General features: G+C 44.8%; 1 protein-coding gene across 2 annotated transcripts in view; it reads left to right on the top strand.

Annotated features, from left to right (window-relative positions):
* GAK (cyclin G associated kinase) overlaps positions 1-15,977 on the top strand; it is a 182,330-nt gene that overhangs the window by 54,506 nt on the left and 111,847 nt on the right. For both annotated transcript variants that reach the window (XM_073547940.1, XM_073547947.1), the window contains 5 exons: positions 590-715; positions 1,083-1,172; positions 2,594-2,729; positions 10,822-10,934; positions 15,109-15,199. In XM_073547940.1, coding sequence (XP_073404041.1) covers positions 590-715; positions 1,083-1,172; positions 2,594-2,729; positions 10,822-10,934; positions 15,109-15,199 — 556 coding nt within the window. The remainder of the gene's footprint in view (positions 1-589; positions 716-1,082; positions 1,173-2,593; positions 2,730-10,821; positions 10,935-15,108; positions 15,200-15,977) is intronic.

The following is a 15,977-nucleotide window of genomic DNA, read 5'->3' as shown; positions in this document are numbered from 1 at the left end:
GCTTACTGACATGGTCGCAATAGATTTCAATGGTGCTGTAAAAAAAAAACGTTGGCTTGTTTTTGCAGTACATCGTATTTGCGAAACGCCGTATTTTTTCCCCACGAATTTGTCAAAGCAGAGAAAAACGGTGATCCGAGAAGACCCGCAAAAACGGGCCGCAAAAAACACAGGTAGTGTAAAAGAACCCTTAGGGACAGTCCACCATTACTGACCCTGTATGGTACTCTACCCCTAAGATTTATCCACCGATTCCTGAATTTGTGGTGCAATAAGGAATCAAATTTGACGTCACAACCCTCACAGAAATAATATTTTTCCCTGAGGATTTTGTACACATCATAGTGGCCCACACAAATTTGTACGCCCAGCAATTTTTGGCACAAAACTGCCCTTCATGATTTTCTAACTGGACTTCTGTAGATGCAGTAGAAATGTTGTTTTAGGGCTTGGTCCTTCACATGGGGTTAGTGAAGAAGCCAGAACTTCGACAATATTGGAGTGATGAGGTTTTGTGTTCTGCATGGCTATGGCCTGTAAACGATTACTATATTAATATTTTATAAGTTCTTATTTTTTTATTTTACAGGTGGAAAATTTGTTGATTGGTAACCAAGGAACTATTAAATTGTGTGACTTCGGCAGTGCAACCACAATTGCTCATTACCCTGATTATAACTGGACAGCGCAGAGAAGAGCAACAGTTGAGGATGAAGTGAGTAACACGCAGAGATGTCCACTGATGTTTTTGGCTTTGTTGCATATACTAAATAGGCCGAATACAACAAATCTTTGATTTTTAACTAGTCCATTCCTATGTCGCCTTCAGAAATAAGTGGTACAAATGGATCCTCCCTCCAAGCATTGAAATGACTTGCACATTCAGCCAAACCCAAATTGTTTTTTTTTGTGAGCTGGTGTAATTGCTATTTCCAATCACTTTGCTCACCAACATGAACATTTGCAGAAGATAGTCTGAAGCCTAGACAAAAAAAATGTATTATGCAATGACCTGTTGCCTCTTTGTGCCCAAACTTTCTACTACATGCATAAACCATATTACTTTTCCATTCATTTTTCAGGTGATTAGAAACACAACACCAATGTATAGGACTCCAGAAATTATAGACTTATACTCCAACTTTCCAATTGGAGAAAAACAAGATATATGGGTAAATATTGGTTATAAAAAAGAAAGTATTTGGTCCTATGGCTGTTTTGTTAACATTTATTGGCATTGGCTTCTGTTAGCTGCTCCCTTTAATCAGTTTTGTAATTTCTTTATTAATGATTTTAATCATTAAAAAGGTGATATAGGAACAGTTAGTTTTATCTCTTGCAAAAAAAAAAACTTTGTAGACTACTTTTATTTTTCTTTACTTACCCATCTCAATTACTCCCAATTCCATGATGTGTGTTGATATTTGTATGCGATCTGATTTCCAGGCACAGTTGATTAGCTAAGCAAGTGCCTACTGTGCTTCTGCATGAGCCATGACTAAGACGGGATCTGGCTTCCAGGCACAGTTGATTAGCTAAGCCAGCGCCTACTGTGTCTATACATGAGCCTTGACTTAATGGGGTTTTACACATAGCGATAGCGCTAGCAATATCGCTAAAACGTCACTGATTTTGTGACGTTATAGCGATATCGCTATGTGTGATACTTACCTCCGACCGGCTCCATCGCTGATCGCGCGAGATCGGGTGGCTCCATTTCTCGTCGTCAGCTTCCTGCTGGGCGAGACGAGCGATGCGTGGAGGCGGGCGGGAGGACGCCAGGATCGCTGTGTGTGAAAGGTGAGTATCGTGCGCTGCGTCGCTGCTGCATCGCTGTGAGATCTTCCTGTGTGAAAGCTCACTAGCGATCATTTAGCGATGCACCAGCGATCCTGACCGGGTCGTATCGCTGGTCGGATCGCTGGTGCATCGCTAAATGTAAAAGGGCCTTTAGACGGGATCTGGCTTCCAGGCACAGTTGATTAGCTAAGCCAGCGCCTACTGAGTCTCTACATGAGCCATGACTAAGAACGGATTTGGCTTCCAGGCACAGTTGATTAGCTAAGCCAGCGCCTACGGTGTCTCTACATGAGCCATGACTAAGAACGGATCTGGCTTCCAGGCACAGTTGATTAGCTAAGCCAGCGCCTACTGTGTCTCTACATGAGCCATGACTAAGAACGGATCTGGCTTCCAGGCACAGTTGATTAGCTAAGCCAGTGCCTACTGTGTCTGTAGGTGAGCCATGACCTAGAAGGGAGCTGGCTTAACTAATTGTTCAGCACACCATTTTTCATCACACACTGACACACAAAGAAAGAGTAAAGCTCACCAACTGCATTCCAAGAGTGGGTTTGAAATTGGACATTGGTGCAATTTGTGTATTGGTGGAGAAGTCGGGACAATTATGAGCCAATTCCTTAAGGCTGGCGTTGTACATGCTAGTGTTTATAAAGGGGTGTGGTGTAGTGAGATGCACATAATTTAAGAGGCATACACCATGTAATAAACTCTCCGGTGTGCGTGCATCACTGTTAGCCAAGTTAGGCGTTCATTGATCTCTGATCTTTTGTGATGCTGTGCTTTGCCTCAGGCTCTTGGCTGTATTCTCTACTTATTGTGCTTCAAGCAACATCCATTTGAAGATGGAGCCAAGCTTCGTATTGTCAATGGGAATTATTCAATACCAGAAGATGATGCCAAGTACCTTGTTTTCCATGGCCTCATTAGTAAGTGGGCTAATACGAAAGATTTTATGTTTAATGTACAAGGCAAATGTAGTGCTGAGACATGCATTATCTATCTGAGCAGCCAGCATCTGATGTAGTGTGGCTTGTCACATACCTGTCCCGGTGTAAACATTTTAGGGAACGCGAACTTCAATGGCGATTTTAATTTTGACAGAATAGAGGTATGTTTACACAGAGTAATTGAAATAGGAAAAAAATGCATTTTTTTTGCTGAACCTCCGTTTTCTTTGCCACTTATTGAAGCTGTTTTAGAAAGTATTTAAAAAAAAAAAAAAAAAAAGTGGCACCTTATTTACAGCAATATCCATGCAGGAATGCTTTGTAGGATCTAATCCATGCTAACCGAAGTAGTGTAGTGATGCCACATTACATTGGAACATTTGCTGCTGGAGTTTAACCCCTTAAAGGGAATCTGTCAGCAGGATTATGCTGAGTAACCTACAGACAGTGTCAGGTCGGCACCGTTATACCGATTAAGATGATACCTGAGTTGATGAAATCCTTCTTGTGGTTGTTGTGTAATCTGTATTTTCAGTTGAGTTAATAAGATTCTTGTGCTCCTGGGCAGCCTGTGGGTGGGTCTTCATGTGGTGCTCTGCTTACATATTAATCTGTATGACAGGTCACTGATCCCTCAGAATCTCATTAACTGAAAACTGCTAATAAAGATGAAACCACAAGACGGATTTCATTAACCCAATGTATTGTAATCAGTATAACGGCGCCAACCTGACACTGTCTGTAGTTTACTTAGCAAAATCCTGATGACAGGTACGTTTAAAGGATTGGGCAATTATTTTTCTTTCCATTTTTGCACCTTCATGTTTTTCTTCCCCTCAAGCCAACAGCCGTGTATGGGCTTTCTTTTTGTGGGACAAGTTGTACTTTTCAATCATCCCATTCATTTTATCATGTGATGCACTGGAAAGCTGGCAAAAAAATTCCAGGTGTGGCACAATGGCAAAACACCATTCAGCAATTGTCTTTTGGGGTTTTTATTTAAAGAGTTCATCTTATGATAAAAATGTCATGACAATATGATTCTCCAGGTCAGTATGATTACAGAGATACCAAGCATGTATACTTTTTGCTTTACTTAAATGGTGAAAAAAAATGTAGAATATTTTTAAAAGGAAAAAAAATGGCTTGTGACACAATTTTCCGAAAGCCGTAACGTTTTCCATTTTTGGGATATGGAGCTGTGTGGCTTTTTTTTTTTTGGGCACCTAGAGCTGATGGTTTCATTGATGTCGTTTTGGGGTAGGATGTTTTGTTTGCCTTCTATTACACTTTGTTGCTGCTTTGAGGCAGCCGAAAAACTGCAATTTAGAAGTTGTTTTTTTGTTTTTCTTGTTACGCTGTTTCAGATTATTTTATATTTTGATAGTGGACTCTTTTTTTTTTTTTTTTTTTTTTTTTTTTTTTTTTGCTATACTTGTTAATCCCCTTAGGGGACTTGAACCTGGGATCATCTGATCGTGTTTACTATATATAGCAATACCACAGTTTCTCTTTCGTCCATTGGGGGACACACAAACTGTGGGTGTGTGCTGCTGTCACTAGGAGGTTGACACTATGCATGAAAAAAATGTTAACTCCGCCTCCGCAGTATACACCCCTCCGTCAGTCTGTAGGACAACCAGTTTTGCTTAGTGTCAGCAGGAGGAGGACAGGGGTCTCTCGCAATGTGCGTCGTTCCTTTTCAGGTAACCATGGAGGGATACAGAGTAGAGCTGCGACATCTGTATTCCCACACCGGGATCATGAGTACGGCGTGTACTGCCACCCTGTATCCTCATGAATCCCACGGGCAGGACCCTATCCTCTCCTAACACAGGACTTGTGTTCAGGTGGCAGCTCCTGGTCCTGACCTTCGTCTCCCATCACTCGCCCACCAGAGCCTGATGATCAAGAGAGACGCCCTGCAGATAAGGTTTGGGACAGCAGTCTTTTCATGCAGATAACCGAGCCCTGTTAACTGGAGGTAAGAGGCTGCAGCGTTGTATGATCCACTTACCAGCCGCTCTTGGCTGAATGTTACCGCTGTAATCAGCACTCGGGCTTACAGCCCATGGCTCTATACTTATGTTAAGAGCCAACACTTAATTTCAAGCACGCGGTGCAGCGCGGTTCCAGCCTCCTGCCGTGGCGGAGTTATGGCCCTAGGCTTCAGCAGGAGCCCAGCAAGGCCGATGCTAGATTCCGGCTTCCGGCAGGCTCCGGCCCCCGGCTTCCTCTTCCAGCGCCATCTTGGTGCTCCAGGAGGCCAGAGCAGGGCCCCCGCCCACCGCTTCCGGGCGGGGATTTCGTAAAGCTTCTAGGCAGGGCTGTTCACCTCACTCTCTCGCTCACCCTCATCAGCCTTCGGGCAGCAGCTGCGGCGGCAGGTCATGGGTATGTGAGTACTGCACTACAGGTTGCTCCCTCACTCCGCTTTCTACCCCCGACGGTCGGCACCAGGTAAAACCTGTCAGTATGCCAAGGGAGAGCAGTCCCGCTCCTCTTCCTCATCCGCTTCAGTGACCTTGGTCAAATATTTTGTATGTACCAAATGCAATGTCAGGCCTCCTTCAGATCACTACTCGCCACTCTGCTCAGATTGCAGCAGACCTACGGTGTCACCTACGATAGAGAGCAGGTGCCGCCCCCTGTTTTGCCTGTCAGAGCTTCCACATTACCCCTGGAGCAGGAGGAAGCACCTTACCTGCCGCCCAGGTGCCATCCATCGCCACGGGAGACAGCGAGTGTCCAGGATGGGCCTCTTCCTTATTCAAGTCCGCGGCCGACCTTACCTGGGTATCACAGACCTTGGTAACGACGCTTAACAGATTGCCACTTCAGATTCCAGTGGACATAGGAGAGCACCAAAGGAGCCTCCTTTTTGGGCCTTCTAGAAGGCCGTAAAAGGTTTAGACAGGACCATCAACCCAGGTCCCCTTCTCACTCCATCTCACCGCCAGAATTCCTCTGGCCGCCTGCCTCCTCCTGGTCCTCACCCCCGGAATCAGGCGAGGCATTATCGGAGATACACTCAGAGGAGGGTTCTGAGTACGGGCCAGAACAGTCCCAGGTCAGGGATATGGTTCAGGGCCTCATTGCCGTAGTCAATGAGACCTTTTAACATTGGGGACGCCACATCAAAACCTAATGACCAGGCTTTTTCATTTACGCTTCATAAGTCCCCCTCTAGGGTTTTCGACTCCCACAAGGATTTTGAGGAAGTGTTGGCCAGGGAAAGGGAAAACCCAACCAGGCGATTTCAGAGAGAAAGTCGTTTTGGGATTCTATATCCCTTCCCTCCAGATCTCACCGCCAACTGGACTGCCTCCCCTTCGGTGGATCCACCAGTGTTCAGACTCGCTACCAATACAGTCCTCCCACTCGCCACTGGAGCAGCCCTAAAAGATCCCAATGATAGGAAGATAGAATCCTTGTCAAAATCCACCTTTGAGGCAGCAGCTGCCACATTGTGTCCATCCTTCGCCTCAGCTTGGGTAGCTAAGTCTGTTACAGAATGGGCCAAACAGCGGCAGGGCATATTGGCTGGGGCACCACCAGCGGAACTGGCGGAATTTGAAGATCAAATCTCCCATGCCGGGAGGTATATGGTAGCAGCGGCCCTGGATGCCGCGTCTTGCGCAGCTCAAGCATCCAGTAACGTGGTAGCCGTCCAGCGGACGGACTGGCTAGGGGCTTGGCAGGCTGATTTGTCCTCAAAGAAATCACTCACCAATCTGCCGCGTCAGGGCACCCGGCTCTTTGGGTAAATGCTAGATCAAATCATTAAGGATGCAACGGGGGGTACACGCTTCCCTCTCCCCCAGGCCAAGCCTCGTCGATATGTTTTCAAACATAGGGCTCAGCCCTTTCGCCATACCCCAGTGACAGGCACTTATGCTGAGGGCCCACAGAGGTCGCAAGCACCGAGAGATAGGAGGATGGTATCCTTTCGGACCACCCCTTCATGGCATTCCTGCAGTTCCAACAGCAGAACTACCAGGTCAAGGCAGGGCAGAGCCACTTCAGCCTGACGCCAGCAGGGAGTCCAACTCCCTTTCCAGTACCTTTCCCTGACTAGGAGGCCACCTTCTCCTCTTCAGAGATGTCTGGCAGAGTTCAGTAGAGGATATCTGGGTAAAGGAGGTATTATCGACAGGATGGAAGATAGACTTCAACGTCCTTCTGCGAGATCGCTTCTTTCTATCGCAACCAAAAGACGCTGCTAGGGCTCTAGTTTTTTCTGCGGCTATCGACTCTCTCCTCAACGTACGAGTAATCATCCCCGTTCCCAAGCAGGAACGTATTGCTGGTTTTTACTCAAACCTGTTTGTGATACCAAAAAAGGATGGCTCAGTTCGTCCCATACTAGACCTCAAAATGCTAAACAGATGGTTCCGCTTACGCCATTTCAGGATGGAATCGATTCGGTCGGTAATTACGTCTATAGAAGATCAGGAATTCCTACGTTCCATAGACATCTGGGATGCCTACCTACATGTCCCCATTTTTTAGGAACATCAGAGGTTTCTGCGTTTTACTGTCCAAAAGCAGCATTTTCAGTTTGTGGCCCTGCCTTTTGGGCTGGCAACAGCCCCCCACTATTTTCACAAAGATTGTGGAAGCGATGGTAGCTATATTAAGTGTCAGAGGCATAATATTGGTGCCATATCTCGACGATATTCTCGTCAAAGCGCCCTGCTTCGCTCAGGCCCAGGAAAATCTAGCAGTAGTTTTAAACACGCTGTCCCGGTTTGGTTGGATCATAAACAGGGAGAAATCTCACCTAACACCAACACAAGCCTAGAATTCTTAGGAATAGTAATCAACACCCGCCACTCGAGGGTCTTTCTCCCAGAAAGAAAGTGGATTACCCTCCAGCAGGGAATTCGCTCTCTGTTGAAATTCCAGCGTCTATCCTTTCGCGCTGCCATGAGAGTCCAGGGAAGGATGGTGACCGCTTCAGAGGTAATACCCTTTGCCTGTTCCGTTCCAGGATACTACAGAGGAACATCCTCCTTCATTGGGACAGGTCCATCTCTTCGCTGGATCGCCCCTTCCTCCCTTCCATTCAGACCAGGGAGTCCCTCAAGTGGTGGCTGACCTCCCCCCTGTTCATCTGGGATGGCCTTTTCCCCCTGTCCACTGGCAGGTAGGGGATGCCAGTCCCCTGGGCTGGGGTGCGGAATTCCGTCACCTGACAGTCCAGTGATGATGGCCGAGGCAAGAATCCTCACAATCAATATTCTAAAACTGAGGGCGGTCTTCCTAGCACTTCTACATTGGGAAAGATACCTCAACAACCAGCCAGTACGGATTCAAACGTACAATGCCACGGCGGTGGCATACATCAATCACCAAGGGGGAACCAGAAGTTCCCAGACACTGGCCGAGGTATCCAGAATCTTCAACTGGGCAGAAACCGCAATTTTGGCAGTTTTCATTCCCAGCACAGACAACTCGGCCGCTGACTTCCTCAGTCGGGAGGTGCTCACGGCAGGAGAATCGTCCTTACACCAGGACGTGTTCTGTGAGATATGCCAGCTATGGGGGACTCCAGACGTGGACCTCCTGGCTTCGCGACAGAACAGAAGGGTCCAACAGTTTGTCCCAAGATACCGCGATCCTCTAGCAATAGGGGTCGACGCACTGGTCATTCCCTGGACACAGTTCAGACTCCCTTACCTGTTCCCTCCCCTTCCTCTCCTGCCCAGACTGCTAAAGAAGATCAAGGCGGAAGGGGTGCCGGTCATATTGATCGCCCCGTACTGGCCCAGGAGGGCCTGTTTTGCAGAAATTACCAATCTTCTCGCAGGCACCCCCTTGGAGACTCCCCGACAGACCAGATCTTCTGGCTCAGGGGCCGTTTTACCACCCGAATTCTCGGTTACACAATTGGACGGCATGGCCGTTGAAACCACAATACTGAGAGCAGCGGGATTTTCGGACTATTAATCCCGGGATTTTCGGACCATTTCGGAGTCATTAATACAATGATCCAGGCTAGGAATCCATCCTCTTCCAGGGTCTATTATCGTGCCTGGAAGGCCTATTTTGGCTGGTGAGTCTAATCACATCACACCTATGCTCTGTTCCCTGCCATCTGTCCTAGCTTTTCTCCAGGCAGGGTTAGATGGCGGTCTGGCCCTAAGTTCCTTGAAAGGCCAGTTATCTGCTCTCTATTCTCTTTCAAAGAAATTTGGCCTCCCGCTTACAGGTTAGGACCTTTCTGCAAGGAGTGGCACATACGGCCCCTCCTTGCAGATCCCCTGTGACTCCAGGGGATCTTATCTTGGTCTTGGAAGCCTTGACAGGTTCACCCTTAGAACCCCTCCAGGAAGCTCCCATGTCTTTGTTGTCCTGGAAGGTGGTATTTCTTGTAGCCACCACCTCTGTTAGGCAGGTTTCAGAATTAGCGGCATTGTCCTGTCGCCCTCCATTCCTAATTATGCACCAGGAAGAGGTTGTTTTGCGTCCTCCTCCTAACTTTCTTCCGAAGGGGTATGGGCCTTCCACCTGAACGAAGATATAATCCTTTGGTCATTTTGTCCCGCTCCAACCCATCCTCTGGAGCGTTCTTTGAATAAGCTAGACCTGGTCAGGGCGATAAGGGTCTATCTGGCCAGGACCGCTCCCTTCAGGAAGGCGGACTCGCTCTTTGTTACCCCCAATGAGGTGAGAAGAGGCCTGCCGGCCTCTAAGGCAACAATTGCCCGCTGGATCAGAATGGCAATTCTGGAAACCTACCGGGTGATGGACAGGGTGTCTCCTGCTGGGGTCAACGCCCATTCAACCCTGGCGGTGGGCGCCTCTCGGGCGGTACACAACAGGGTATCAGCCATGCAGTTGTGCAAGGCTGCCACATGGTCGTCCGTGCATACCTTTTCAAGATTCTATTAGGTCCATACCTATGCTTCAGCGGACACCAGCGTAGGCAGAATCTTGCAGGCAGCAGTGGTGAGTTCTCCGACCTGAATGAAGTTTCTGTCTTTTCCCACCCCAGGGACTGCTTTTGGACGTCCCATGGTTTCTGTATCCCCCAATGAGACGAAAGAGAAGATAGGATTTTGGTTGCTTTCCGTAAAATCTGTTTCTCAGAGTCTTCATTGGGGGACACAGCGCCCTCCCATGATTTTGTTATCTGTACTGATTATATGATTGACTTACGTGATAATGTCTCCTCCTCCTCCTACTGACTTTTCACTAACTGATTGTCCTACAGCCTGTCGGAGGGGTGTATACTGCGAGGCGAAGTTAACATTTTTTTCATGCATAGTGTCAACCTCCTAGTGACAGCAGCACACACCCACGGTTTCTGTGTCCCCCAATGACGACTTTGAGAAACAGATTTTACGGTAAGCAACCAAAATCCTGTTATTGCTATGTATTTCAAAAATCAGTCTTCTATGTTCGCCAGCCACTGGCTCACTTTCACTGCAGTACTGTCATGACAGGCACAATGGTTTTCAGCAGACCCCCCTGGCTGTCATGGATTGACAGCAGCATTTGACAAGTTAACAGCCATGTGCACACATTGAGTATTTGAGTTTTTTACCCCAGTATCTGCAAGCCAAAATCAGGAGTGGAACAATCGGAGGAAAAGTATAATAGAAACCCATCATCGATTCTATATGTTTTAGCCACTCCTGGTTTTGGCTTACAAATACATTTGCCCAGGGCCTTACAGATGATGGCTGCTTATTACATCGATCATCTGCCGGCAAAGATGAAGGCTCTGATTGTGAGCCTGCATCAGGCAGGTAGCTGGCATATGATGTTAAGTGGTTAAGATTAAATTTGCCAAGCCCTGGCTGGACGCACATATTGTTCACTTGTGAAAAAAGTTCTATATATAGTAGTAGCAATAGAAAAGAAAAATCTGGACAGACATAGATTTAGCTCCTCCAGAACCACAGGTTAATTGGTCAATTCGGTAAAACCTACAGTATGTATGTGACATCCGCTCACTCCATTTGAATGAATACATGTGCATGTTTACGGTGGAGTTGTTGAGTTGCAAATGTTAATTTATTTTTTAGTACGGTAACTTTTTATTACTATTATTATTTTAAAGAATCCATGTTAAAGGTGAATCCCGATGAAAGATGGTCTATCACAGAAGTGGTCACTCATCTACAGGACATTGCAGCAGCAAGAAATGTGAATCCTAAATCTCCCATCACTGAGGTATTTTAAGAGTGCTTAAAGTTCTTGATGGGCATAGCTGAATTTTTTTTTCTCTTACACTGGTAACATATAACGTAGGTTAATTTTGCTTTGATTGTTACCTCCGTATGTTTTAACACATCACAATTTGTGCTTTAATCCAAATAGTATAAACCTACATATTACTGATAACAGCTTCTCTCCCTCCCCGATCCTTTTCCTCTGAGGACAGCAAAAATTACATGATAGGTTCATTTAATAATGAGGACCTGTCAGTTGCCCCCCTAAATTGAGTTGCAATCCTATTAATTTGCCACTTTAATTTAGCGCTGCTATGCAGATATTCACATTTGTTTTTTTTCTAGAGTGGTATGTGAAATCTCAGCTGGTAGTCTAAGTGGGAGTTACTTCTGTGTTTTCTGGGGGCTTTCACTTTCACACCTCCCTCCCAAATGCTGTCAAGCACAGGTCAATAGTGTCTGAGACTGCTAGATCAGCTGCCAAGCTGTGATTGACAGCGTGTGGGAGAAGTTGCAGCACATTGCCACTAGAGAAGAATCAAAACAAATATGGCAGTTGGTCTAAAAGCAGAGATTTCACATATTGTGCTCAAGAAGAAATAATTGTGAATACCTGCAATGGAGTGATGAGGTTTCAAAACTGAAGAAGCCTCGGAAACATGTGATTTTTACAAGGCACTTAACTCTATCTTATTTTAGCAAGTGACAGGTCATCTTTAAGTTAAGTGAGCATGATGTGTAACAGTTTCTTTTGTCATTTTTTTTTTCTTGTTTCTAAAGCCTGTCAACCTCTGCTCATGCCGTGCCTTGTGTTTTCATCTAAAGAAATGGGTTCACCCATGACGCATTTTTTTAGACTCAATACTTGCTCAAGGTTAACAGTATTCAAAGACAGTATCATTATACACCTTATACATGTGTATTACAAAGACGCATTTCCATTTTCCCCATAGAAAAGTTTAAAAAATGAAAATAAACAAAACAAGCCACCCCTTCCTCTCCCATGTTCCATCAACCCCCACCCTTTCAGGTGTGCAACCTAACACAGTCAGTTTTAATTAAAGTGTTAGTAAGTTGAAAGGACATCTAATCCAATTGCCCCATTGTTTACCAAATTTTGTCCTTGCTCCCCTTTTAATATATACTTTCTTTTCCACTTTTCCATCAGGATTGTAGTATTTAGACACCTGGTTATTTCATCAAATGATCAAGGGAGGATCATTTGCTAACCAGTGTTTGGTTATGGATTTTGTGAATTGGTAAAATATTTTGGTTATGGCCTGCTGGATTGGATCTGACCCTATCCATTCCTGAACATAACCTTAAATACACGTTTTAGGATTAAGTGAAATTTGGAGGCCATAAACTGTAGTGAACACTAGCAATAAAGTGCAGAGTGCATATAAGAAACATACAACCCTGTAAAGCGTAGGTCCCCGACGCGCATTTCGCTCAAGCTTCGTCTCGGGGGGAGGGGGGGTAAAGAATTCTGTTGACTCCATTATCATCTATGGTGTGCTACACCTAGGTCATATAAGCTATACTTTGGTTACCTTTCCATATACTACACTGGTTTATATACACCATACTAGGCCTGTGTATGTATTATTATTTTTGCATCTCCATTGGATATCTTTTTCTATGGGCATTGGCTCAATTTGTATAGGGGACTCATGCTTTGAGGCTGTATGTCTCTTAGTAATATGCACATTGCACTTTACTGCTATTACTGCTAGTTACTGGCTATTGTAAGCTCTATATATATATATATATATATATATATATATATATATATATATTTATTTTTTTTCTATATGGGCACTGGCTTCAGATTTGTGCAGCTCCCGACGAACAGTTTTCGTAGGAAACTGGGTTCTGTAGGTGTTCATTGAGCTCAGCAGTGATTTTCGGAGCCGTGGTCTTGCGATCCTCTCTCACAATTCGCTTTAGAGTCCGACGGTCTCTCTGTCAAATTCGACTTTCGGCCGGACCTGTATTTTGCTGCGGACGTTTTTCCTTCTTTTTCAAGCGCAGTCATTACTTTGGAGACAGTACCTCTTGACACGACAAGCATACGGGCACTTTCTGTTACACTAGCGCCTGCCATACGAGCACCAACAATTTAGCCTCTTTGAAAATCAGAGAGGTCTGCCATTGGTATCAGGTTTTCATCAATGTTCTTACAATTCTACAAAACAAACAGTTAATTTACATACACATAACACAAATAATCAACTACAAAACATTACCATATGTCACGGTTAGCATGTTTATAACATGTTCGAAGATTATGATGCCAAAACGTTAGGTGTTTCCATTATTTTGTTCAACCCGTGTGTGTGTGTGTGTGTGTGTGTGTGTGTGTATATATATCTATATCTCTATATATATCTCTCTCTCTCTCTCTATATATATATATATATATATATATATATATATATATCTATATATATATATCTCTCTCTATATATATATATATATATATCTCTCTCTCTATATATATATATCTCTCTCTATATATATATATCTCTCTCTCTATATATATATCTATATATATATATAATCTCTCTCTATATATATATATATATATATATATATATATATATATATATATATATATAGTATATTAGTGTATAGCCCCACCCACTCCGCATAGCCACATTCACTATAATATCCCACATCATCCCGTCAGCCAGAGCCACCAGACTACTACACCTAATATCCTACGTCATCCCGTCAGCCAGAGCTACCAGACTACTACCCCTAATATCCCACATCATCCCGTCAGCCAGAGCCACCGGACTACTACACCTAATATCCTACGTCATCCCGTCAGCCAGAGCTACCAGACTACTACCCCTAATATCCCACATCATCCCGTCAGCCAGAGCCACCGGACTACTACCCATAATATTCCACATCATCCCTTCAGCCAGAGGCACTGGACTACTGCCCCTAATATCCCACATCATCCCATCAGAACCACAGGACTACTACCCCCAATATCCCACATCAATCCCGTCAGCCAGAGCCACCAGACTACTACCCCTAATATCCCACATCATCCCATCAGCCTGGTGTCAGAACCAGAGCGCTAAGTTCAATTGCCCTAACTTCCATACATGGAATGCCTTTGAGAGGCCTGGGATCAGAATCAGAGCGCAGAGTGGATTTGCCCTCACTTCCATACCGGGGATCCCTTTAAGAGGGGCCTGGGGTCAGAATCAGAGCATAGAGTGGATTTGCCCTAACCTTCATACGGGGATCCCTTTAAGAGGGGCTTGGGGTCAGAACCAGACCTCTGAGTAGAACGGTCCTCACTTCCATACGGGGATCCCTTTAAGAGGGGCCTGGGGTCAGAATCAGAGCGCTGAGAAATTTGCCCTAACTTGCATACTGGGGATCCCTTTAAGAGAGCCTGGGGTCAGAACCAGAGTGCTGAATGGATTCGCCCTAACTTCCATACCAGAGATCCCTTTAAAGGGAAGATGTGCCTATGGGATGGAGGATGTGTGATGGGGATATGGGCAGGGAGGGGGTGATTAATTTATGTCCTGTGCTCTCTGCTTCTTTCTTGGGTCAAACAATAGCTGGGAGCTTATGTTCCCGGGGATGCTAGATTTCTCCCACTCGGTCAGTGTCTGCTGAGGTGTTGTGGAGTGGGAAAACTGTTGCTCATAGCAACCAATCACAGCTCCGCTTCTTTTAAACAGCTCTGGTGAAATGAAAGATGCATAGTGACCGGGTGGGGCTATGAGGAGTTGGCGTGGCCGGCCGATACACACATATATATATATATATATATATATATATATATATATATATATATATATATATATATATATATATATATAATTATAATAAAGGCAGTAAAAATCATCATCAGATAACAGATACCATTATCTGGTTATAAATTAAATCTTGCTTTCTTTTGATGAATTACTTGTCCGCGGGGTCCAAGAATATAGCCACGTCCCATTTCAGTTTATTTTAAAGAAATGATGGTACCTGGGATTTAAAAAAAAAAAAAAATACTGTAATTTTCATTTTTTACTGTCTGAAATAAGTTTGCAAATGCTTTGTGAAATGCATAGGTTTCCCATTTGAATTGTAACTAATATTTTAATTCCCATTTGATGGCGAAAAAACATTAACGTTTTTCTTTGTGCTAATAGCTTCTAGAGCAAAATGGTGGATATGGCAATTCTGTTAATCAGAAATCTTTCAGTACGATACCACAAAGCTCCAAGCCCCAAGGATCCTCAGGTTGGTAAAAATGTATTTTATATAGTATCTTTCTGCTTTAACTACCAGTGAGGTGTATAGCACATCGTGACCTGCTGTAAACATCTAGTCTTTAAGCTGTCAGTGAGTGACTGGCATGGCTAGACATGCAGGGACCAATTTCAATGACTGAGAAATATCAGCACTTCACTGCATGAATACCACCAGGAGATCGATGCTGCTGATCATCAAGCTGCTGCTGTTGAAGCCAGTGCCCGTACCGCCCCTGGCTGATTAACCTTTCAGATGATGTGATAGATTGTGATTGTGGCATTAGGAAGTCTGTGAGAGGAAGTTGGCTCCCTCTCACCCCCATCGACACCCCTGCAACAAAATCATGATGGTTGTCATGGCACCTGCAGGTGAAACAATCACCTCCTGGCATGCCAGATATGGTGGCCTGTGAGACCTAGTCATAGTCAGGGTCTAACTGGCATTTTGCCAGTGTATTCTCACAGACGACCATTGATCAGAGTAATACAAGTTAAAGTCCAACAAAGGGACTAAGTAAACCCTGTTGGATACATATCACTATAATGACACAGAAGAGTTGCTCCAGACTCTGTTTGGCGTTTGTTCAGTGTTGCCCTTCTTTTCAGGCATGCTCAAAACTGTGGTCCACACATCTGAAAAGACGGACACCACTGGATCATAGGTAAAAGTCCAAAGTGTCTCCATCTCCCTCATTATAGGGAATGTTCTGTTGTGGTGTTTCTCTGAATCACGTATTTTAGAGATTTACTCGTAAATCACACACAGG

The sequence above is a fragment of the Dendrobates tinctorius genome, unplaced genomic scaffold (assembly GCF_039654945.1).
Source record: "Dendrobates tinctorius isolate UK_male_01 unplaced genomic scaffold, ASM3965494v1 ptg000011l, whole genome shotgun sequence".
Classification (NCBI taxonomy): domain Eukaryota; kingdom Metazoa; phylum Chordata; class Amphibia; order Anura; family Dendrobatidae; genus Dendrobates; species Dendrobates tinctorius.
Note: the sequence above shows the minus strand (reverse complement) of the source record. Positions and strands in the feature narration are given on the sequence as shown.